General features: G+C 38.9%; 3 protein-coding genes across 3 annotated transcripts; all 3 read right to left on the bottom strand.

Moving 5' to 3' along the window:
• Nucleotides 1-282: 282 nt before the first annotated feature.
• Nucleotides 283-5432, bottom strand: LOC135946238 (SWI/SNF-related matrix-associated actin-dependent regulator of chromatin subfamily A containing DEAD/H box 1 homolog). The gene is made up of 5 exons (XM_065494367.1): nucleotides 5267-5432; nucleotides 4349-5108; nucleotides 3031-3520; nucleotides 2181-2689; nucleotides 283-1683 (listed from the first exon to the last, which is right to left on the bottom strand). The coding sequence occupies exons 2-5, from the start codon at nucleotides 5101-5103 to the stop codon at nucleotides 582-584; spliced, it is 2856 nt and encodes a 951-aa protein (XP_065350439.1). The 5' UTR covers nucleotides 5104-5108; nucleotides 5267-5432; the 3' UTR covers nucleotides 283-581.
• Nucleotides 5433-7180: 1748 nt separating this feature from the next.
• On the bottom strand, nucleotides 7181-10646 carry LOC135946498 (uncharacterized). Its single transcript, XM_065494726.1, has 9 exons — nucleotides 10382-10646; nucleotides 9801-10068; nucleotides 9627-9725; nucleotides 9370-9566; nucleotides 9262-9320; nucleotides 8918-9203; nucleotides 7955-8321; nucleotides 7610-7728; nucleotides 7181-7539 (listed from the first exon to the last, which is right to left on the bottom strand). The coding sequence occupies exons 1-9, from the start codon at nucleotides 10490-10492 to the stop codon at nucleotides 7387-7389; spliced, it is 1659 nt and encodes a 552-aa protein (XP_065350798.1). The 5' UTR covers nucleotides 10493-10646; the 3' UTR covers nucleotides 7181-7386.
• Nucleotides 10647-11565: 919 nt separating this feature from the next.
• Nucleotides 11566-23032, bottom strand: LOC135947159 (hexosaminidase D-like). The gene is made up of 8 exons (XM_065495797.1): nucleotides 22920-23032; nucleotides 16354-16708; nucleotides 15771-16100; nucleotides 15141-15329; nucleotides 14419-14625; nucleotides 13601-13899; nucleotides 12817-13064; nucleotides 11566-12349 (listed from the first exon to the last, which is right to left on the bottom strand). Exons 2-8 carry the CDS (start codon nucleotides 16660-16662, stop codon nucleotides 12147-12149), a joined length of 1785 nt encoding a protein of 594 aa, XP_065351869.1. The 5' UTR covers nucleotides 16663-16708; nucleotides 22920-23032; the 3' UTR covers nucleotides 11566-12146.
• Between the last annotated feature and the right edge of the window lie 753 nt (nucleotides 23033-23785).

Genomic DNA, 23785 nt, shown 5'->3' with positions numbered 1-23785 from the left:
TCCGTCAATCGTCATTCCCATTGGCCGCACTGATTAGGCCCTCTTTGAGCAGAAAGGAAATTCTCTTGAAGTTGCAGCCAGGTTGCAGCAGCAGCGCGACTTAATTTCAGACTAATTGATTTTTCTGGAAAATAATTTATATTCTTCCTGCTAAGTTTTATTTAGCTCAAATTGGCTGTAAGAACATTTTCTAAAAATACATTAGTCATGCATCATTTTGGGTATTTGTGTATATTTATATTTACATGCTAGAAGAAAAGGATGAAAAAATAAAATCGGTCATTTTACAGATAAATTACTTTTTATTATAATATTCAAATTGAAGTGACACTGAATTGAAAACTAATTGGATATTACAAAAAAATACACAATTGGTTCTTAAAATCATCAAAGCGCACTGATAGCGTAAGGTTTAAGTAAAAATTATTGATCAACAGAGTCCTTTGCAGTTGAATTGTGGTGAGTTATCACAATCATAGATTGAAAAGAATAGGAAATTGTAACTGTGATTCATTACACGGCAGTACACTACAGCAATTACATTCCATGCATCAATATCAATCACATTGTGAATAAGCAGTTTATTGTGAAGTCTCATTTGACGCCATCAACGCCTCTTTAAGTAAGTGATACAGCTTTTTTTCGTTCTGCTTGCCACCAGACGATCCTCCAGATATTTCCTGTTCCAAATTGAGCTTGTGCTGCGCGACCGTGTACATTGCGTCCTCGATCGTGTCTTTGGCCACCATTTTGTAGATGGTCACAGGCCGGGTTTGACCGACTCTGTGGCACCGGTCCTCAGCCTGCTTGTCATTGTACGGATTGAGATCTATGTCATGGATTATAACGGTGTCGGCAGCGGTCAGGTTGATCCCCAGGCCGCCCGCCCTGGTGGACAGCATGAAGATGAAGACAGTCTGGTCCTGATTGAACTCGTCGACCATGCTCTGGCGTTCGTGCACTGGCGTCTGTCCATCCAGTCTGAAGTAGCGGAAGCCCCTGATGGAGAGGTAGTCCTCCAGGATGTCCATCATCTGCGTGAACTGGCTAAACATCAGCAAGCGGTGGCCTGCCTCATGCAGTTGGGGCAGCAGTCGATCCAACTCGTGGAACTTGCCTGAGTTGACGATGACGTCGTTGGACAGCGCGTAGTTTTCAATGCAGGGGTGCTGCCTGCAAAGCATGTGGATCTGGTGGTCGGACATCTCCCTCAAGTCCATCTGGATGGAAGCCTCGCGGTTCTCCTTGTAAGTCTTATCCTTCTGCAGCTTCTTTGCTATAGCCTTGATCTTGCGTTCCGTGTATTCGTGCCGCAGCAGGGCCGGGTGATTGGCGGCCCTACGCAGCTGCATCATCATGCCCATGCTGCCACCAAGGGTGCTGCCGCCCTGGCTGCTCGCCGTGTCCTCTGGCTCTGGCTGGTCAGGGTCGACGTCTCCGTTCTCAGACTGAGCCTCTGATGGTGGAGGAGTGTCCTCTTCCGTCGCGCTTGAAAAGAACTCAGTGACGAGATCCTTGTAGAGAGCTCTTTGGTGCAGAAGCAGATCCACGTTGAGGATGTGGCTCGTTTTAGCAGCCAGGTCCTTCAGCACGTCTCTCTTAAGACGCCTCAGCACAAACGGCTCCATGATTTTTTTGGCCTGTTCGATTTTCTTCTTCTCAAATTCATTGCAACCCTCAGCTCTGGAACAAATAATTTCAAAAATAGAATTAAGTATTTGTTTGCAATATGCATTTACTTGTACCATATATTTAAAGACTCCAAACCAAATTGAGTGGAATTTCTGAGTTGAAAAAGTGTAAATTTTACATTAACATAAAACGTACCAGCTAATTTTGATGGAGAGTTTGGGAATTATTCAAATTTCAATTCTTAACCGTAGAAGCAAATAGAAAATTTACACTTTCGACTAACTAAAAGAAATTTCTCAGTTTGTTTTATCATCATTATCGATTATCAATTGGTCGCGGCATCATTCCACTTTAGCGAACACGTAAAATTTAAATATTAGCTCCAAAAATTAAATTAATCTAGCCCAAGATTTCAAGAAATTAATATAATTAAAATATACTTGTATAAAAATTCTGCCTAGACTTCTGTTAAAATTAATACAAGCCTAAAATCCCAGGCTCTCTATCCCGGTCTCATAATTAAAAACAACTTCTAAAAGGTTCATTACCTATTGGCCATTTTAAACAGTGTGACAAGTTCTTCCTGCATCTCTCCAAGCATCTGAGGCATGACGAAAATCAGCAAAGACATCAGTTCAATCAAATTGTTCTGCAGTGGTGTGCCGGTCAACAGAATGCGTCGGTCAGCCCTGATCTGCATCAACGAGGTGTATCTCTGCGTGGCCATGTTTTTCAGCATGTGCGCCTCATCAAAAATAATGTAATGCAATTTAATGGTGCGGTAGAAGGCCCTGTCTTGCTTGCTGCTGTTGATTTGGTTGTAAGTGGTGAGGATAATGTCGTAAGACTCCACCTCAGCTTTATTCTTCTCGTTTTTCCACCACAGGCGGATCTGCTTGCGCTCTTCCTGACTTCCTGAGTAGTAAATTACTTTAAGCTCGGGACACCAACGAGTAAGCTCGTTGGACCAGTTGTCAAGGGTTGACGCTGGCACAACAATTGTGTGCACGCCTTTCTTCAGTCCTTGCTCTTTGAGGTATGCTAGGAATGAGATGACCTGGAAAATGAATAAAAAATCAGAATAATTGATAGGCGAGATAAATTGAATGCTAATGTCACTGGCGCATTTTTCAACCCGTTGAATGAAATATTTTAAAATCTCAGATTTGATCAACTTCAAATTAAATTTGTTTACAGACTGCCTTGTTTTACTGTCAGCGTTTTACCAGTTCGATTTTTCTCGGTAATATCTCAGCTCAAGAGAATATTTTCAATGAATGGTTTCGCAAGGAAAATTCAGAACACCCAATTCAAAGTAGCATGAACGCGTGAAAATCATTTCAATGCTTTAAATTCACATCAAAGACAAACATGAGTTTGAAATATTAAATACGGCACCTGAATTGTCTTTCCAAGACCCATTTCATCAGCGAGTATTCCATTGATGCCGTGTTTGTGCAGCAGGATGAGCCAGTTGAGTCCAACAAGCTGGTAGGGCGCCAGCTTGAGGTCGGAGCCACCCAGCGATTTCGGCTGCTCGGCTAGGTCAGACGCGTTGGAGGACACGATTTGCCGCACCTTGCCGGCCATCTGCTTAGAAAGCTTGGTGCAGCGCTGCATCAGGTCAGTGACGTCATCCCTGACCCGGAACATTTCCTCGGCGGCGTCAATCAATGCACTTGCTATCGCGCGATCTAGCTTGCCACGGATCTCGCTCCACATGCAAAATGGCTTCACCTTCATCACCTGCTCAGCCTTTTTCTTTGAGAAACCTGGCAGGGCAGCTAATTCCTCCAGGGTTCCAGTCTTCAGCAGGTCAAGAATGCGCTTCTTGACGTCTTGACGGTAGCCAGGGTCCACCTTCTCCTCCTCCTCCTCAGCCTGCAACCTGAAGGGTTTGCAAAGCAAACTTAAGGTCAAAATGCAAGTTCAGAGTTTCTGATATTTATTCATTCATTAGGTTTGGAAGAAAACTACGAAATAAATATAATAAATAAAATCATGAATTCTAAATGGCACAGCAAACCATTTTTCAAGAATTAGGACCAAAACAGCTGTTGACCAGTTCAAATATCAAACATTCCTCAAATTTTAATTTGACTCTAGAATGCAAGTTCTGTTCTTAATTCAATTCAAGTTTATCAGGCAAGATAAGTACACCAATTGTACCAAAAGTTTTAAATTGTTTTTTCAACCGGATATATTATATTACCAAAACATTATAATTCAACCTTTTTCGGAGGTTACTGGCAATCACCGCTGCCACAGTTATTAGCCAAAGGTAATATGTCATTGTCGCGCGATGAGAACGTCCAAAGCCCTCCACCGCGTGAAATTAGACCCCTTTTGGACAGCGAATACTCGATAACCAATCATAACATGGAAATTAGTCTTGGAGGGTGAAAACCTATTATGTTTTTAAATCATCTTTTGGTTGGCAAAACAAATTAAAAATTTTGGGTCAATTGGTGCACTTCCCTTGAGAAGTGAATTAATCTTCATCTTTTTCTCATTAAAATGTGATATAATACAGAACGATTAGCAATTTTTAATACCAAACGAAACCTAAAAGGCTAACTTTTTCTTAATGAAATTAACAAGTCAAATAGTAAGAAGCATAAAATTTGCTATCAACAATCAAAGATTTATCAGTACAAAAATAACCCCTTGACATTATATACATATATATATATGCCGTGTCAATGACCCTTTATACCTGACGCTGGTGATGTTCTTGAAGGAGGCGTTGATGGCCTTACTGATCTCCTGTCTCTTCCGCGCGAATTCACTGGCATCTTCAATTTTTTTCTGCTCAGCGTCAAACTGCTGCTGCTTCAACACCAGCTCCTTTTCTTCGTCAGTCAGCAGCACCGGACGTGCATTCTTGGGGCCAGCGCGGATCATGTTGGCGGCTGTCTCCTCGCTCCACTTGGCCTGCACAAGGCACTGCTGGATGAACATGCGATCGCGCAGAGGGAACGTCTTGCACATCTTAGCAAAGAGTGCCTCATGCTCCCGGTAGTCCTCCTTGGACTTGGTCCTCGTGGGGGACGCCTTCTTTATCCGCCGGTATGTCTTTGGAGGTTGCTCATCGTCTGATTCTTTGTCCTCTCCGCAAGGTTTCTTTTTGTTCCGCTCCTCGCTCCTCGCTTTTAGTACTCGGCCTGCCTTGGCGGGGTTCCAATCGTTCTGCACGAGAACGTCCTGAATCTCCATTTTGTCCATCTGCGGATGCATGCTTTGCAGAAATAGGAGGTCTACGACCGCGGTTTTCGACTTGCAGGGAGACTCATCGCCGTTGACGATCCTATCCTTTTTTTCAGACGGCTCCCCTTCCATTGAGTTTTCGTCGCCGCTTTCCAGAGTTCTCTTCATGGCCGCGGAACGATCGATGACAATAGGCTTTGGAACCGCTGAGAGTCCCGTGACCAATTTCCGCAAATTAAATGGAGGCCATGTCTTGGCCTCCATTTCACCTACAAAACGGAACAGATGAGAATTCCAATATTTCTTTCGGCACTAATTTGTATGTAGAGCACAAAGCGAGGTCGCTCAGCTCGTTTTACTCAAGGCTCTGATTTCGATGATGGCCGTTTAGGTCGAAATATGTATGTATGTATTTAATTTTTATTACCTGAGGATGTATCAAGTCCGTTGCCTTCCTAAGTCAGGGAAAGATATCACTGATAACCGTGGATCAGTAATGTCTGCACAGCTAATTGTTAAAGTAATTGATAAGCGTTTGTTGACAAATTTCAGGCACGACACGCGCTTGCTCTTCTCTTAACTACCATGACACGGCGATGCCGATAGCCGATATTACGTTCAGGAGTTGCTGCAAGCAGGCACCGCGACACGGACACAAGACGAGCAGGCTGAGAACTAACTGAAGTTGAATTACGAGCGCATGAAACAAATGAACGCAGCCATTGAAAATATGATGTGAAAGATACTCACCAGAGGTAGCAAAAGCGTTTTTGCCCAATCAGGTCTAATTGTCAGATGGCCGACGTTCGCGTTCGCAAAGCTATCCATGGCCTTCGGTAGCGCCATCTGTGAAAAATGTGCTAAGTTTTTAAAACTAGATGTTTCAGTTTCATTCTAGCCAGCGTCTTAAACACAATGGCCTGCTGCTTAAGCGCGAAAAACAAGAGCGCGAATATTTAAAAATGATGTTACGCGTCCGCACAAAAAGCTTTTAGCTTTTAGTAACCACGCAAGTTGAGTGGAGTTCTTTTTATTTTATAATTATATAAAGAGATTTTTAGTGTAGAACTCGAGATTTGGTGCTTATCGAGCATATTATTGTGTCCATCTCGATAAAAAAAACTTTATGGCACCCGAATCTAGGGTTGTATAGATAGTCGCCCTATTTACAATAAATACGCACCGTTTGACTCGTCTTGAAATGAATTAAGTATCATAACTAAATTGGTTTTAAGAAGACAATTTAACAGTCAACGTCGTGCTTAAAGGTGTTAAACCGGACGAAAAATGCTAAATTTCACGTTATTAAGGGGGTTAAAAGGGGGTTGGTGGGTCTTATACCCCTTTAGTGCACTAAGGGACGTCGAGAGGAGTCTAACGGTATGCGGTTTTCAAAATCAGAAGTCGAGATTTGGTCGATCATTGTTTTTTAACAACCTCGAAAAGCAAGGGTTTTCGAAGTTTCCATTTTTTTAATTAAAGTGAGGTAAAGCTCCATTCCAAATTTGAACGTTTTTAACTCAATTTTTTGTGGTCTTTAAAATGGCCATGAAAATAATAAAAAATTTCAATATATATCCAATTTCAAATATATTTTATGACCTTCACCTACCACTTCGAGGTTGACATAAAAGTTGTTTGCCTTGTTGAGACAAGTTAAACGTTTTTTTAATTTTTATTCTAGAACTACCCTGAGCAAAGTTACGAAGCACTCAAAATTCCCAAATTTTTACCTTTAAACGCCCGCAAATATTATAACGTCGGAGTTTTCTCAACTGTTTTTACGGTCAATTAGGGCAAAGTTTGCGCAAAAAATTGTTCTTTTAAATCCATTGACCCCTGGATAAAAATCTTTTGCTTTTCACAGATTTTTGCAAATGACACCTTTTGTGTCTATAAGCCGAATTAAAAATTTCCTTTATTTGAATATGGAAGTCACTACTGAGGCAAAAATGAACGTCACCCCATGTATTTTGACCCAAATGTTTCATTGGTGCAACAATCGTTTCGCGTCAAAAGTGCATATTTACCATTTGCACGATTTACCTTTTGACAGATGTACCATTTGCCCACTGACGCACAATGCTAATTTTCTTTTTGTCCAGACGAATAACGTGGCACATCAAAGTACATAGTACCGCTTCCCAAATTTTGAAAAAGTTTCAGGCATGTTGTAAAGTTTGCTCTACATGACAATCCCAATATTTTTTTAGAAATGATATGTTCATCGTATATATATCCATTTGTATCTATATCTTCTCCATTTCATCATAGATCAAAATCAATATTATTATCTCGAGAATTTGAGGATCCAATCCACATTCATTATCAGACAATGCTGTTTTATAATTTCAATAATTATTTTTATTTCTGATATTCATTCATTCATGTAATGTGGTATAAAAATAAGACCAGTACTGGTACATCAGAGAAATAAGTAATTAATAAAAAAATCCATACGTACAGAACAAAATCGCAAATTGCAATAAATATGCTTTCATAATTGTACTGCAATTTCAAGTTCTTTTTATATGAATGCAGACACACTCATTTCATATCCGATTCTTCCTTTGTGCTGCTAGAATTGTTTTCAGACTGCTCTGCTTTTTCTGGACCATCAAAGCGTACAATTACTGCAGTCATGTTGTCACATCCAGTGCCATCTCCGCTCATGTTTGGTGCAAGTATGTGTTTGAACATCTGCAAGATTATATTTTATTTTTAATCAATATGATGCTCACTTATGATTAAGCCAAAAAATGACACATACCTGCTCTAGGATATCTTTCATAGGGACGTGTTTCTCCAGGCGAGTCCAGATGAAATCCGCTACATTATCAGAGCTCATGTCATTCCAAATTCCATCACATGCTACAAATAGGAACTGATCTGAAAGCATGGAATCATTTTTCTTATAATTATCCATGTAGTACAGCGGGAAAAAGGATGGTCTCATTTCCTCCCAAAAAATTCCCATTAAATGACTGTAAATTAAAAATTAATGACACTTGATTGATTTTCATAGAAACCATCAAAAATACCAAAGAGATACCAAACAATAATCAACCAAACATGCACAAAATTATTGAACCTCTGAAAAATCTTCAAGACAAACCTGCTTCATCTTGCTCAAATTTGAGGTCAACACTGATCACGTCAGGGAAAGCAATGACTTCCTGCTTTTCGGCAGGCATGTCCTTGTTCGACTTGAAAACAAAGTCTCCAAACGCCCTCGACAAATTTAATCCTCCGTCAACCCTGCCGTCGTCGTCCACCACTCCTCCAGCATTTTCAATTCTCTCCTTTTCCTCGGGCAGCTCTGGCTTGTGATCGTTGCTCAACTCAATAACCTTCATTTCATGTCCATTTTCTGTTTTGACCAAACGGCCCAGGATGGCTCTTGAATCGCCGATGTTGGCCACTGTCACCTTCTCTTTGCCCAGCAAAGCGACGACTGCAGTTGTTCCTGACTCCATAGCAGGCTGTGAAAATATAAGATGGATAAATTTATGATATTTTGAATACTTTATATATATAGTAGATTTATGCAATTTCTACAATTAAAATGTAATATATCATCTGCAGCACAATTAATTGCACTCATTACTCAATGATTAAATTTGTTCTATTTCTGGCTGAAATCCGAATAAATCAAACTGAAAATTGTGAAAATCATACACATCAGTTTAACAACTGGTTGTGATGTGATTAATATAATCAAAAATGCAAATGTTTAGAACAAGCTGTTGTTTGCATCCTAAAAATACTGTCTAAATGTGCCATCACTAGGAACAAGGTTATTGTTTAACGTAGTTTACTCTTTGTCTGTTTCTTATATATTTTTCGCAATCAACAGCAATAGTTTGTAGTATTATTGAACGGACAAAACGAAACGTGAGAATATGTGATTAAAGAACTCTAAATCCCAGGTGTCTTAAAGCCCACTCCAATATTGGCAAACTTTCTTTTGCCCCTTATTATTAATATATATGATAGCACAATATTTCAACAAAATTTAAGAGAAAAACTTTTGAAGGATATTTTCTGTAATTTTCAGCATGTTAAATCAGAAACTCACAGTTGAAGAGAGGCCGCAAAAGATTTTCTTCTTTGGACCTGATTCATCCTCTTCTTCATCATCACAAGCCTCGACCGCTTTTCTCTTCCTCTTCAGCAACTTCATGAGCAAGTCACGGCTTTTCATCATTCCTTCATCTTCATCGTCATCATCCTCCTCTGACTCATCCTCATCTTCCTCGTCTTCACCTCCCTCACTGCCTGAGCCACCTTCACTGCTGTCATCTTCTTCAGATTCATCTTCAGTGTCAAATGTTTCATCCTCACTGTCTTCATCACTTGAATCCCTTGAGATGTAGAACAGATTGAATGAAAAAGCTACTAAAATGTTCAACTTGGTTTTACTTGTCTGCGGAAGCTTCAGCAACACCTTCTTTCGGCTCTACTGCTTTTCTTTGGCCTCTCTGCAAATAGAAAATATAGACGGTGATTTGTGGGTAATGCAAGACTTACTCCAGGTCGCGATGGTGAGGTGCCACTTCCTCCAGCTTTGATGCTGCCGCCACTACCCGAGCCTCCAGCACCTGAAGATCCCCCGGCCGAGCTGGAGGTACTACCAGCAATGGAGGTTCCTTCAGCACCAGCATTGGCAACGTCATCAGTTTTTCCTTCCTCTTTGGAGTCAGATCCATTGGGCAATTTTCCATGCTCTAAAATTTTCAGGTCCCAATAGTACAATTATTATACCAAAAAAATTAGGCAAGAATTACCTTCAAGCTTTTTAAGAGCATAATTCTGCAGGACTTTTTCGAGTGGGGCGCAAGCATCCTCCAGCAGTCCTTGCATGTCCTCTTGCTCTACCTCAGAATCTGTGCAAATAAAATTTTGCGGTCATTTAAATGTTAAGTTCCATGTTTATCATATTAAATAAGACAAATATGTACCGTCATCTGAACCACTTAAGCTTGTCTTCAAAATTTCCTTCAGCTTTTTTATGACCTCTGGGGTTCTCAAGGACTTGTCAAATGTCATGAAAGATTCTTCTAGGGCTTCTTTCAAGTCCCCAGTCTTGTAAGCCAGATCATTTTTTATATGGTCAGCCAAATGAGATGCACAATACTGTGAAACCTCTGGGCCGCCGTGCCCATCAAAAACAGCGAAAAGGGCAATCCCTTTCTCCATGTCAAACTCTGGCAAGCACGCATGGGCGTCCTAGAATAAAAAGATGTAAAAATATAGATAATGTTAGTTCCGGAAGTAATTTTATGGGGTTGAGTTATTAAATGGCTAATTTGAAATTGATGAATGTATATATATTATGAGGTAAACTGATCTGGTCACATGAGTATTATATATGCATATTATTGTTATCAAGAACAGCAAACCGCGCTCTTTGATGTCAAAAAATTGTGATTGCCTTCCAAGCACATTTAGATGATGCCAATAATGTATTATATCTTATGCAGTCATCGAGAGTCACTCATTGCCGTGCGAGTTTACATAATTAATGAAGTGTGTAACTCGCCTCTTGATTAATACGCCAGCCCTGCATGGAAGCCGCCGCGAATTTGTAGAAAGGGCCAGCGCCTTCTTGATTTTCGATGTCGGTGGCCGCTTTGCTGCGGTAGTTACCCATGGTGGAGGCGGAGAATATCTTGCACGCGCGTCTACTTGGCTAATTTACACCACCGATCGCAGCAGAATTCACAATCACTTCGCAATTAGCGAAAAATTGACAAGAGCACGAGGTGACCCGGCGTAATGACTTCACTCTTCACCAGCTCTTCACTCAAGCTTGCCCAGTGTTTTTCGCGTTAGGTTGGTGAACCTCCTAGGATTCGTGGCGCTCAAATATTCTGACTCTTGTTGGTACTCTTTACACTCTTTTTAAAACGTACCGCGGCAAAATGCGTTCTGCGTAGATTTCCTTACACCACGCAATCGACGCATTATTCGTTATGATTAAGATTAAGGCGACTTATGATTTTTATTTTAACTATCAAGTTAGAAACATTTTCAGCTAAATAATTTAACGTTATTTGAGAAAATTAATGCATTTTTAATAGCCTATGCAGTCAAGTTTCCGATCTTGCACCATATTCCACCCTATATACCATAGTATGTATCTTCCGGTTCTTCTGTATATAGTTGATATTTATATTTTAAAGTGAAAAAATGCAAAATCTTTGATTTTTTTGCTTTTTAATTTTCAATTTTTGTTTAAGAATCACAACGTCAGTCAATTTTTATTTTTTATGTTTTTTATAACATATTTATTGAAAGATATTTTATAGTGGACAACCATGGACTAATCAAGAGAGCGATTAATCTATTGAAATGGCATGATGCAAAGGAGAGAAGAGGCAATGTTGCGCACTAATGAAATTATTTTCGAGCCAAACTCTTTGATTGAGGGGCGCGCGAGAAGAGTTGAATGGCTTCAGGCCAATTACGTCAAAATGAGAGCTAATATTAGCATATACTCACAAGAGCGTGCGTTGGTGTGTGCACGGACACACATGGCATGGATGCAAAATATAAATATACGTGCATGCAACAGCTGCCAGCGTTATCTTATTTTTAAAAGTTTCACTGTTTTATTAGGGGTATATAGGTTCTCAGATTATACTGAATAATTTTTGTTTCCAAAAAAAATATATGTATTGAAGCACTGGAAATAGCACAAAATAAATGTTCACACAACATCAATACATAACGCAATTTTTTTCCTTTATTACCATGATTTTTTAAATAATTTATAGGCTTTTAATACAAAATTTACAATTATTTTTGAACATTTAAAAACACGAAGATTTATTTAAATGTAATAATCAGCACTTATATTTGTCGTGGAATACAAAGTCATCCTGAGAGAATGCGGAGAATCGATCGTCGTATAGTCTGCTTTTTGTCTTGTCATAATCGACATATGCACATAAACTTGAAAATCATCCGAGCCGGCGTTTTGGGAATCGGCAAAAAAACTCAAAATCTTTTGGTTGCGACAGAGAGATCAGCAAACTAAAGCAAGTGAGAATTACTACTGTTGTACAAGTATTATAGTGTTTGTGTGCAGGTAAAAATAATTGCCTCGCCAGAGTATTTATCAAAGTCGAGAGTGTCCGCCAGACGAAAATACACAGTCGGACTTATTTATACGGTACGACTAAATAAAAATAAAAGAGAGAGATCAGAGGTGGACAGCGAGAATAATCTCAAAACACGCTCATGCACACGCCGGCCGGTCAAACGCAAAAAGCTCATATTCACGCGCGCGTCATACATTTTGTCTAATCGAGGGGTCTTCTGGGCCAGTGGGTGCGCGCCATCAGGGACTGCGCGTCCCTCTGCAGACCGTTCAGCTTGAGGAAAAGGGGCTGGATGCGTTGTTCCACCCATTCGCGCACAGAACTCGAGTCCAGGTACTGGCTCAGCACCTTCTGGCTAGAGTTGCGCAGGGCCTCCAGGTTGGACATCAAGAATGGCTGCTTCGCTGAAATGAGAAACGTTTTTTTCTATTTACTGGGGATTGAAAATAAAAAAAATGGTTGAACGGAGAAAATAGGTTGCTGAAATTATTTCAAAATCATTGAATTATTAATCATGATTTTTCAAGCAACCGTTTTATTTGCTATATTTTTACGACAGCTGACTGAATGAATAATTGTCGAATTTCCAAACTATGGTACTTAAATTTAAAAAAAACAGCTATAGCTCGAAAAAAAATAATAATACAAAAAATACATCAAAATTGCTACAGGAAAAAAGATACTTCTTAAGTTAAACATTTTTGTGGCATAAAAATACGAAATTCTATAGCGCGGTATTTTAGTAATATTTCTGTTTGATTTTAGAACAAGAAAAGTGCTCATTTAAGCATTTATTGAAATGTTAAATCAGATTGGCAATTCATTTTATAAAAATTTAAAACAAAATGCGAAAGAGTTGATATTTGCTTACCAAGTCCTTCGGCGACTCTCCAGGGGCTTGAAAAGCCGTGGCGCACATTGTAAGGGGTGAGCCAGCCCTGCTTCTCGGTCAGCTCCCAGAAGAGTTCGTCTACCTGCTGCTTGAGGGTGGCATACTGCCGCATCACGGACAGCGCGTTTGCACCTGGAAAGGCACAGATGTCTCCCAGGCTGAGCTGCTGCGGCTCCATCACCAAAGACTCAGCTGACATTAACGCCGGCGAACCATCCGCCCGAAGTCTGAAACCAAAATTCAAACTTTTCCATTCCATATGTAATAATTTATGATGCGAAAATTTAAATACATTTTTCCCAATGCGTGTGAAAATAATTTAAAATGAAACTCATGTATAACTATGTGTTATATAGTGTTGAGTCAAATAATAAATATTTCCCTATATATAAACATATGCCTCGTTGAAGACACAAAATGACAGCTGAAGACAGCAAAATGAAAAAAATTATCTTATAATACAAGTTAAAAACAATTTTTAATGATGGTTTTGTTATGTCTGGATTTGAAAATTGTGCTTTTAAATCCTAAAAAATATGTAAAATCTTGTCTAAAAATGTACCAATCGGATCCAGATCAATTATTGGATCAAATCTTTGAATTATAGTTTTATCCAAACATCTCCTTTTTATATAAACACGCAATTTGCTTAAATTCATAAAAATTGTTTATGATTTTATGACTAAAAATACTGTAAATTAATGTATTCATGTGTGTCCATTTTGTGTTTCTTATTATTTTTTTAAATTGGCTTCTATTGTACCTCATGTCCATGCCACACCCAAGCAGGGAAATCGCGGTTTGGGCCACGGTGTCGGAGTGGTGCCCGTGGCCCGAGTTGGTCATGGCGAGGGCCAGCACCAGCGAAGGCACCGCCGATGGCAGCAACTCGCACAGCACGGCGAAGTGGTCGTAGCGCGACCAGCCAGTCAGCACGAGGCCGCGAAAATGGCGCACCTTGCGACCGGTCACCTCCTCACCGCTCAGGATACGCAGCCAGGCGGCCGTGTTGGCCATCCGCCGCTCCACGTCGGGCACCAGCGCTTGCTCGCCTGAGGCGCCCTGAAATCATAGGCAAAGGTTAATTTTTTTAGTAGGAAGGGAAATGAAATAGTCTAATTTATGAGAAATAATATGAAACGGTTGTTTTAGAGGGAGAGAAAGAGGCGTTACACAGATATATATATTTTAAAAAATTTGTATAAAACTCTCAACATGATGGCAAAAAGCTTAATTTTATTTCAAGGAACGTATTGAATTTACATAAAAATGATCTGATTTTTCTCTCATTATTTTTCACATTTGAATTTGTCTTTGTTTTCATTGTGCCGCGGATAAAATATTTCAAGCACTTTTTTCTCCGTAAATAAAATATCAATTATTAAAAATGCTTTAGAAAACCTAACTATATTTTGGCCAGTGCCTTCTGCACTACCAATTAAGGCACAGAAAACCATACAATGTCTTAGTCCGACCAAAAGAAAAGAAAAACAAGGAAAGGTTGTTAAAGTATCAAGGTCTCTCTAAAAAATCTTTCCATCCCTCGTCAAGCTCCCTTTTTACGTTCGCTTTTATTCTTACCTTAAAAGCACTAGCGACCCAAATATTAGGGAACATGGAAGCATAAGAGTGCCACACATAGTGTGGTACCAGTCTCGTGATGTCGTCTGTGTAAACCCAAACCATGGGCTCCACTAAGTTAGTCAGTTCGGAGCCGATTAGTCTCGGACCTTGTTGTCTAAGCATATCGTCCCAAATAATGGGGATCATGCCCAGCTCGTCTCGAACCTAGAACATTAACGAAGAAAGAAAATTATAAATAATAAAACTGGAGCTTAAAACCACAGAAAAGCTTATTCTATGTTAACGATTTTTTCAACTCACTTTCGTCTTCTAGGAATCATATATATATATATAAGTTATGTTTAGTTCATGGGCAAAAATGTAAAAATTATAGGCACACGATGGCTAGCAAAATAATTGCGTGCGTAAAGGTTTATGCGTTTTCGACAGTGGCAATAGAGGTAAAGACTCTATGCATATATGTACTCCGCAGACATATTCAATATAATGCATATATGAATTGTGGGAATGAAACTCCCCAAGCTCTGCGGTTTTTATAATCGATTTGTAGCCGAAAAGCGCTCATACGTGCAGTGTAACGCGCAATAGATTTTGATCGTGCAGCAGATTGCTTTTGATCGCACGTTTTTTACCGTGTCTATAACAATAATTTTCTTTTCTCTGCTGACGTCAATTTAGATCTCAAAGATTAGGAAAAGCGATTTGTTGGGTTTTCTCACCAGTCTAGCGACCCTGGCGACGTGTGCCGCGAAAATATTGAATCTCGGGTCGGTGGCGAACACGTTGTGTTCTTTTTGGTGCATTTGGGACGCCCGCAACTCCGCCGAGCACCGGGCGCACATTGCCAAGTGGAACACCTCGTCACAGCCAATGTGCAGGTAACGAGATTCAGGGTGCAAGGCACGAACCTGAGAAATAAAAGTATACATCTGATATTAGTAGATAATGAATATAATGATCAATTGAGGAAAATTGATGGGTAATTTTCGTATTTTTTATGAAACATTATTTTTGTTTAATTTTGTAAATTTATATAAGAATCTAAGTTTAATCTTTTAATTGTGATGTGAAAACAAGTTTAGCATACAGAAAATTACTTAAGAAATAAGAAATTATTCTATGCAAAAAGTTTCCAATTTTGATGCATCAGTTAATAAACTATTATTAAAAAAAAAAAAAATAAAAGAAGTGGAGCACAGTTGTACAATTTTCGTAATTTAAATTTTTAAAACAAATTGTCAATAAAATAAAGTTTTTCAAACTGAGGATGAATTCGGTTTCAATTTAGTATGGAAATTTTTACAACTGTTTGTTAAAATAAATTGAACATCTATGTTTGAAATATTCACCTGCAGCACCAAGTCTTTTATGAGGGTCATGACTTCAGGGTGATTCGGACAGACTTCCTGAGGAAAGTCTATGGACTCTCGGAAATGCGCAAATTCCTCCAGCTTGAGGACGAACTCGAGGTGTCCAAAGGTCTGCACGAGCGGAATCACCTCGAGCTGGCTCTTGGCCGCCATCCGGTTGATTTCCTGAACGTCAGACTTGGTGTAAGCGTTGCGGGCGCTCACGTTGCGCAGGTTGTTTACGAAGGGGAACATATCCTCGTACTCGATCAGGACAGCGTTGGCGCCGGCCGACGCAATCAGGGGAAACAGAACTCGCAAGAAACTCAACTGTAAAATACAGTAAGCTATTTAATTTCAATTTCAATTAAATCAATGTAGCAAAATTAATCATCTATGTGTATTCAATTTTTAATTTCGATTTTGATGGCCATCAGTTTTTAAAATATGTACATTTTTAATACCAATCTATATTTTTACGCAGGTCAACGTCTAAGCGATAGAAAAATTAAAATCCACTTAATTTAAAAATAAACTTATCAGATGAAAAAAAACATAGAGAATATCCCGTAAATTTCTTCACCTTGGGAGGTGCACCCTTGAGGTCGAGGTGGACAACCCTGTACTCGGGTGGAAGGTTGTGGTTGAGTTTGCTCGCCCCCTCGATTTTCTCAACGCTGATGTTCTTCTTGCCATTGTGACCAACGAAGAAGCGATTGTCGTGACGCCTATTCTGTTGCTGCTGCTGTGGCGGATTTGGTCTGGCGAACCAGAGCGGGTTCTTCCAGACTTCGTTGCTCACGGAGGCGATATTCACGAGATATACGATCACCACGGCCGTGATCATCGCCAGGGTGATCTTTCTGCTGCGTGACCGCACGTACAGCATCATTTTCGCCGCTCTACGGCACTTCTTGCAACACTACGCTGAGCGACGCCTGAAATTACACAAGGTGGGCATGAAATTGATTATTTTTTTTATTAAATTTTTGATCAAACCTCAACTTGAATTAGAAAAACAGAACACCGCATGCATATTATTTTTTTCAAATTTTTAATTTAGGCAATGGCTTTTCCTTTGTACAAATATTTTATTTAAGAAGATCCGTTTCTCCCGATTCCGACGCATGACGAGCTCTGTGTATTGAATCGTTCTGCTCACCGTTATAACAGCCAAATCAAGATCTTTCAAATTATATCCAATTCAACCCTTTGGAAGCTATCGGAACGCTCAGGAAATGTATGTCTTTTTTGCGAGGTCATGAGCGTGTGCATGTGAGTGCGAATCAAGCTCAAGTAGTGTTTTCGCTCGCTCGTGCTCGCAGATTATTATTCGTGGCTAATTTAACAGCTCCAGCGGCAGCTGTCGGCTCAGAATAGCCGCTTTTCTACGCCGCAAAATTAAAATAAAATACAAGAAGCGTATTAGCGCGACGGCGAGGAAGAATATTCGAGGGGGAGACAGAGTGTAATGTAACGAAAATTAAAGAGCACGCGCAACCGACGCTGCGAGCTGATTTCTGCGTTCTGAGTGAGAGTTGACAGCCCAGCAGCGTATTTGGGTGCCAAGCGAACGCACGTTGACGTCAGTGCGTCGCACGTAAACGCCCCCGCCGGCTGGTCTGCGACCCTCGTCGCCCTCAGACTCAAAAGCAACAAGAAAACTGCCGTGCGAAGAGAAAAGGGTTGAGCAGAGCCAAACGAGCTGAAACAGCGGTCGCAAAATCACGTGCAGCGTAAACGTAAACACCCCAATCCTCACGACACCACCACTTGTTTCTTCTGTCTCTGATTTCAAGAGGACAAAGAGATAAATTAATTTTTTGTCTAGTTTGTAATCGGCGGTTTGTGAAATTTTGACGAATAGCCAAAATTTTTAACCTCCATTCAAATTACGTCATTTGAACATCTCAAAATCAATCTTTATAATTTAGCTGAAGATCCACACAAGCCCACCTGTTTCACTGCGATTTTGAAAAATTTATTTCCAAGTTTTGATTAGACCTATTAATTGGTTGATTTTTTGCTCTAAAAAGATTTTCAGTTGGTTTTCAGGGGCAAAATGTCTTAGAGTTTGTTACATTGCAATAAATTAAAATTTTGTAATATTTCATTCGAGCCACGAAAAATATTAGCTCGTACTTAACCGTATTAACTTTGAAAAACAGATTTTTCAAGGGATTAATTGTTTCTCAAAATCAATAAATTAAGCAAGTCAAAGTGTGAGTCTTTAATAGAATTCTGATTGCTATTAACAAAACTATTAACATGGCGTTTTAAGCGTCAAATAATTATTAAATAGTATGGTATTATATGTTTGTGGTAAAACGTATTTCATAAACTTTTACAGAAAATCCATTGCCTTCAGATACATAAAAAGACAGTTCTTTGAAGAAAGAAATGTCAAGCGCGTTTTAAATTAGTTTTTAAAGAAGTTGGGGACATTAAAAAATACAGCACTGCAATTGTCTGTGCACTATGTGCAGAAGGGAAATGCGCAATATTTTGTCGCCTATTGCGTAAGTGTGAACCCTTCGGGCTGATCGGGTCAATCATTTCATTGAAGCTAATCGTATGTTTTCGATCCCCCCAGCATAACTTTATTCCATAATTACTGTCGGAGAGAGGACAAAAGCTCTGGCATGCATTAAAAATAATTTATTTAATATATAACGAGACCGAAACAGCACTAGAAAATTCCTAACCTATAATAAATAAGGCCAAAAAACCTTTTGTAACTGAATACCTATTTTCTCTTTGAAAATTTGTCTCGCTTTAGTCCTCAGTCTTCCTCAAGTCTCAAGTGTCTCTTTGTTGTTGGCATAAGCAAAAGGGGGAAATTGCTCAACAGCACAGGTGAAGAGCGTTTCGAGTTCAGATTTCTTTGTGTCTTGCGCGCGACCAGCCAGAATTAAATATAGTTTCAAAGTTCAGCTCATTAATTTGGTTACAATTTTTGGCTGCAAGAAGCGACTTTTTACTCACGGCCCTAGCTCTGGTGCCGCTGTGTTTGATGCTTTGCAGATATGGTTCAGTTTTAAAAATACCCCTCTCGCACACAACGGCTTTGCGGCTTAACTCCTGAGCGGTTCGATTTTAACCGACGGCCTATATGCTATCCGAATCCGACTAAATGTAAATACGTGTCAGTCTGACTGACAATGAGTCAACCTCATCCAGTCTCGATCGAATTTGTTTAATTAATAAATTATGCTTAAAGGGCTACGCATATAGTTTTTCAACTATTTTTCTCAAAGTATTTGTATAAACAAAACTGACCTTAAATGAACACAAACCCTGGAATTTCACACAATATAAGTGCATCGCTCAAAACGAATTATAGTGTGGATGCAATGGTAAAGATTTTTAGGATATTATTTTTTCGCCAAATTCCCAACAACTCTACTCATAAAATAAAAAAATTGTTTATAATATATATTGTCCATGAAAGATTTTTTATCTAGATATTATGATTAACGAAGCAGCAAAAATTTAATTTGTTCACGGATTCATCTGTTATTAAGACCTATCGTTAAGTGGAATAAAGATAATAGTTATTTTTTGAAATCTTGAACAGTAAATCGTGCAAATTTACCAAGCCGTTGGCTCGCATTGTATAGTTTATGCTTTGCGTGCACTTGCTGTGTGAGAATCCGGGGAGAATTCAGGGGTCGAGTGTGGGCTGATTTGCGCCTACATTTGACTCCATTTTTGCATTACAATAAAGAGTCCATTTGGATTTGGTAGAATTGCGAAAGTTGCACTTTTACAGCATGCATGAAATTATATTATTTCATGGCATAAAATATCTACATATAGCGTTAAAATTTAGGGACATTAACACGAGCTGACCCTTTTCTGGTCTGGGCTTCCTCCAATGAGGCCCATGCAGCATGCACCAATGTTATTCGTTCGTGATTTTATTGGGACGCGGAGATTTCGCGAGTTGTTGTCTACCAGGTGGTCACCCAACTCATAAGAAGTGAACCGATAAAATAATATCCCAAGATTTTTAGGATTCCTTTAAACATTAACCGGTTTCCCCTAAAATATTTATACACCTTAAAATGATCAAAATTTGATCAAGTAACCAGCTGAAAATTTACTGAAATATCCTGTAGGCTTAAAATCTTAAATGGATAACAAGTGAATATCGTGAAGGTGACTATAAAAAGGAATTTTCTCCATAAATAAATGTTTAAATTGACTCTTATAATTGACTTTAAATTGAAAATCTTCCAGCTTACAACCGCAATTCTAGTTATTTATTTTTAAAAACGGTTTTAGTTTACATAATACCATCCAAAACAAAATATTTCAATTATAAAATAAATTGCACAACCCTTTAATGAGCAGTTCTGTGTAGAAATAAATACAAAAGTTTAGTCTACGTAGGGCTCGAGTTGGTATATAGGCTTCTGTGAGAGAGAAAGAAAGAGAGAGAGAGAGAGAGAGAGAGAGAGAGAGAGAGAGAGAGAGAGAGCGTATCCGAGCCAAAATTTATGCTCTCAACATCTGGCTAGGCTCTCTTAATTAGAACTTGCTCTGAAACGAGAAAACTGATTCACCTTTGTTTTTGTTCTCTTGGCTGCCGAACGCGCAATGAGGCACCCATTGAGAAATTCACACGGCCTTTCTGCAGTGTACACAAGAGCCAATTAGTCCGTTTTGCAAAATGATTCACCGGACCATGTGGACTCTGGTAATAATTAAAATACGTCGGCGGGGAATTCGTTTTTGATCTTTATTAGAAGGCCAAGGTTTTATAATTTGTATGTGAAATGCTTTTAGCACTTTGTTTGGGTAAGAAAATCTAACCTTTCTCTGCATGTTTTGAGCTTAAATTTAAACATTTATAGGCCAAGACAATTTCAGCATCCAAAGTGCTTTTGATATGCACCAAAATAGATCATTTCACAGTTTCCTTTTGCTGCGGCTCCATTTCACATGCTCACAAGGAGCTAAATTTAGACGAAAAGAGTTCCAGACGACTGCGCGCCTTCATATTATTTTTTCGTGCATCTCAAAATGAAAATCTTTCCATTCGCTTTGATTAAAAATAACCCAGCATATACAACGATTTTTTTTAATACTGTGTTTTCTTTCAATGCGAGGGTAAGCGCACTGGCTACCTTTGAGAGTCGATTTCTCTCTCCCTAAGGGGTGTGAGGGAAAATGCAATACGTTGCGTGAAATCAATTTGTGGGGCTTCATAGTTATCTAACTTTGAGGCTTCCTATATGCACTTTTGACGCACGCGAAATACGCTGTTTCAAAATCCCGAGTTTTCACCTTAATTAATTGAAAGTTCATGCACTGAACACACATAAAAATGTTTGCAAAAACGGATAGTATTTTAAGAAGACAAAAGTGATCGATTTTGGCAAACCATAAAATCACCACGGCAGGCATAACTGATAAAACATTAGTTAATAAATACGCGTCTCAAAGAGGGCAGTAGATTAATTCCAAAAATTACTTCCCAGAGAAAATCCAAATATTTTGTATCCACGAATTAATTTCTTTATGAGGTAAATTAATTAAAATGTTAATTAAAAATAAACAATTTCAGCCTCCAACACCTAGAAATTCACTTTGAAAACTGAGCTATTTTTACTCGATCTTCCTCTTTTTTTGGAAATAAAAAACGTTGTGTGGAGCGTTCATAATCAACGTTCTCCGACAAATTTTAGCGAGCTTCCTCGTCACATCCAATGAACAGCAGTTCCGAAAAATGTCGGTGTCACCGCTCTTCAGCGTTTGCCCCGCCTAATTATCTGCTAATGATCACGAGACAACAATCAGCCCTCGCGAATGCTTCCTCTCATGCCACCGCGAGAGCTTTTATAAAAGAAGAATTAATTTACTCCTAAAAATTGTCTCTTCTGGAACCAATTAATATCCAGTGAGATACTCTGTGGGTGCACTTCCCTAAACTTCAAATTACGATAAAAGAACAAAAAATCAATGAATATAAAATAAGTAAAGAGAATGAGCTGAACAATTTATGTTATTTATTATATGTTCTCTCATTTTCTTCGTTAAAGAAATGTATCCTTTTTGAAATACTATAATCAGTTGTTTGTCTCTTGAAAATATTATTTCTCTCATTTGTCAACACAACAAAGATCAGTCCAAAATTACATAAACAGGTTCCGTTGTACAAACACAAAACACGGCACATGACAGCAACTCGGTATTTTTATATTAATTTTTTTACTTTCTATAAAAGCATGTCAATTTGATTTTTCCCGATACTAAAAAATAACACACGCGTGCAAGCTCTCCAATTTTATGCTTTACGGTTGGTGTGTCAGTTCGGGATATCGCCGAGTTGTGTTTGCTTTTAATAACAGCATCATCGTGATACAAATTTGGAGGAAAAAAATATTGAGCGAGAGCATCACGCAAACGGTGTTGTTTGATTGTACAGCCCTTGAGCCAAACTCTTGTAAACGCCAAGAAGTGTTCATAATTAGTCAAATTCACGCTGCGGTGATAAACGTTAAATATGTGTAATTTTCTAGTCTAAAATGGCCTTAGCAGTTTCACGCTTCAATTCCACAAGCAAACATGTGAGATTAACAGAATCATCACTATAATCTAGATTCAAGATATTAAACTATAGCAAAAACATCCTTATTAAATTAACAGTGTAAAAACCTTACTGCAACGATTCCAAAGTTATTTATTGCAAAGGAAACTGTAATTTTTAAAACATAAGATAATAGAGGGAAGCTAAAACAGTTGGGAGCGACGCATTTTTGAAGAAATAGAGTATAGTAATGAACTGAAAAATTTTCGGCTGGTGCTTCTTGGCTGCAGAGGGCAGTTCTTAATTATTAACAATTTACGATGCAATTTAAACAAAATTTAATGAAGGTGGTCTGTTTTGAATGGCCCCCTGTCGGTGAACTTCTGTCGGCAATTTGAGGTTAGAAAACAATAGGTTTTATTTAACTGTCGGCGATCGCCAAAAATTCAATCCCAATAAGCAATTTTCACTCAACCATCTATCCAAACAATTTGTTTTAATTATTACGAAATGGCGAAATACGTTCACCGTCAGGGGGCCTTTAATTGATTGTTGGTCCATTTTTTAGTTTTAAATATTGTAACACACCCTTCAATTTAAGGAACAATGCTCACATGACCGACGAGGGGGACGTGTTGTTTCGAGCTGTGGCGATGACGAGGACGGCGTGTGCACCGCCGCGCGTTCCAAATGCGACTGAAGACTGAATGGAGTAAAGCGCGGCCCGCCGTTTACCACCACAGACGCCCTTGCGCTTGCCTGCCTGCCCGCCGCGTTCGTCGCCCGCCTGACTGAGAAAAGTCGCCGGATTGGTAGGCAACCGGGCGAGCTTGTCGCACTTGCCGGCAACAGCTACTTTCGGGGCTTCATCTACCGACTACCGACTTTTCATTGCTCCCAAAAGCTTTCTGACCTGTTTTTTGTCCTGCTATAGTTTTCCACAAAAATATTTTGCTATTCTTTATTTCTATTTGAATGATATTAGTAAAAAAAATTAGTACTGATCACCTTAGAAATGTTTGATGAAATATTGTTTTGGTTTTCATTTTCAAACTTTTTCAAGACGAACCCGCATTTTTAAGGACTTGATTTCTGCCAGATTTTTAGCTAAAATACATTTCTGCACAATAGACGTGGCAATTTGTTTAAACTTGAAAAAGAGAAGTATTAAAAAGAAGGTTTGAAAGCAACTGTAAATGAATTTTTAAATTTAACAATTAACAAGAGAATGAAAAATTTAGCAAATAAAACTATTAAAATGGATAAAATTTGAATATCAGACCAAGTTTTGAAAGAAATTTTAAGCCCAAACTGAAATTGTACCAACTGTCCTGAATAACTTTGAATTAAAATTATCATAAGTTCAAAATCTACTGAAAATTTTTCTCAAATTATTTGGCCTAATTTAACGACTGATTTTTTTTCTAATTTTGTAAAGGCAATAAAAGGGAAGAAAAATACTGTCTTGGAAAATTTTACT

Source organism: Cloeon dipterum, chromosome X (assembly GCF_949628265.1).
Source record: "Cloeon dipterum chromosome X, ieCloDipt1.1, whole genome shotgun sequence".
Taxonomy (NCBI): Eukaryota; Metazoa; Arthropoda; class Insecta; order Ephemeroptera; family Baetidae; genus Cloeon; species Cloeon dipterum.
This window is presented reverse-complemented; position numbering and strand designations above follow the sequence as displayed.

Coding starts and splice junctions, on each gene's coding strand:
- LOC135947159 (XM_065495797.1), bottom strand. CDS start 16,662: ATGATGCTGTACGTGCGGTCACGCAGCAGAAAGATCACCCTGGCGATG. Junction 16,101..16,353: donor TCAAGGGTGCACCTCCCAAG/GTGAAGAAATTT, acceptor TGTATTTTACAG/TTGAGTTTCTTGCGAGTTCT. Junction 13,065..13,600: donor GGGTGTGGCATGGACATGAG/GTACAATAGAAG, acceptor TTTTGGTTTCAG/ACTTCGGGCGGATGGTTCGC.
- LOC135946498 (XM_065494726.1), bottom strand. CDS start 10,492: ATGGGTAACTACCGCAGCAAAGCGGCCACCGACATCGAAAATCAAGAA. Junction 9,321..9,369: donor CCTCACCATCGCGACCTGGA/GTAAGTCTTGCA, acceptor TTCTATTTGCAG/AGAGGCCAAAGAAAAGCAGT. Junction 8,322..8,917: donor TTTGCGGCCTCTCTTCAACT/GTGAGTTTCTGA, acceptor ATATTTTCACAG/CCTGCTATGGAGTCAGGAAC.
- LOC135946238 (XM_065494367.1), bottom strand. CDS start 5,103: ATGGAGGCCAAGACATGGCCTCCATTTAATTTGCGGAAATTGGTCACG. Junction 3,521..4,348: donor AAGAACATCACCAGCGTCAG/GTATAAAGGGTC, acceptor CAAACCCTTCAG/GTTGCAGGCTGAGGAGGAGG. Junction 1,684..2,180: donor CTGTTTAAAATGGCCAATAG/GTAATGAACCTT, acceptor TATTTGTTCCAG/AGCTGAGGGTTGCAATGAAT.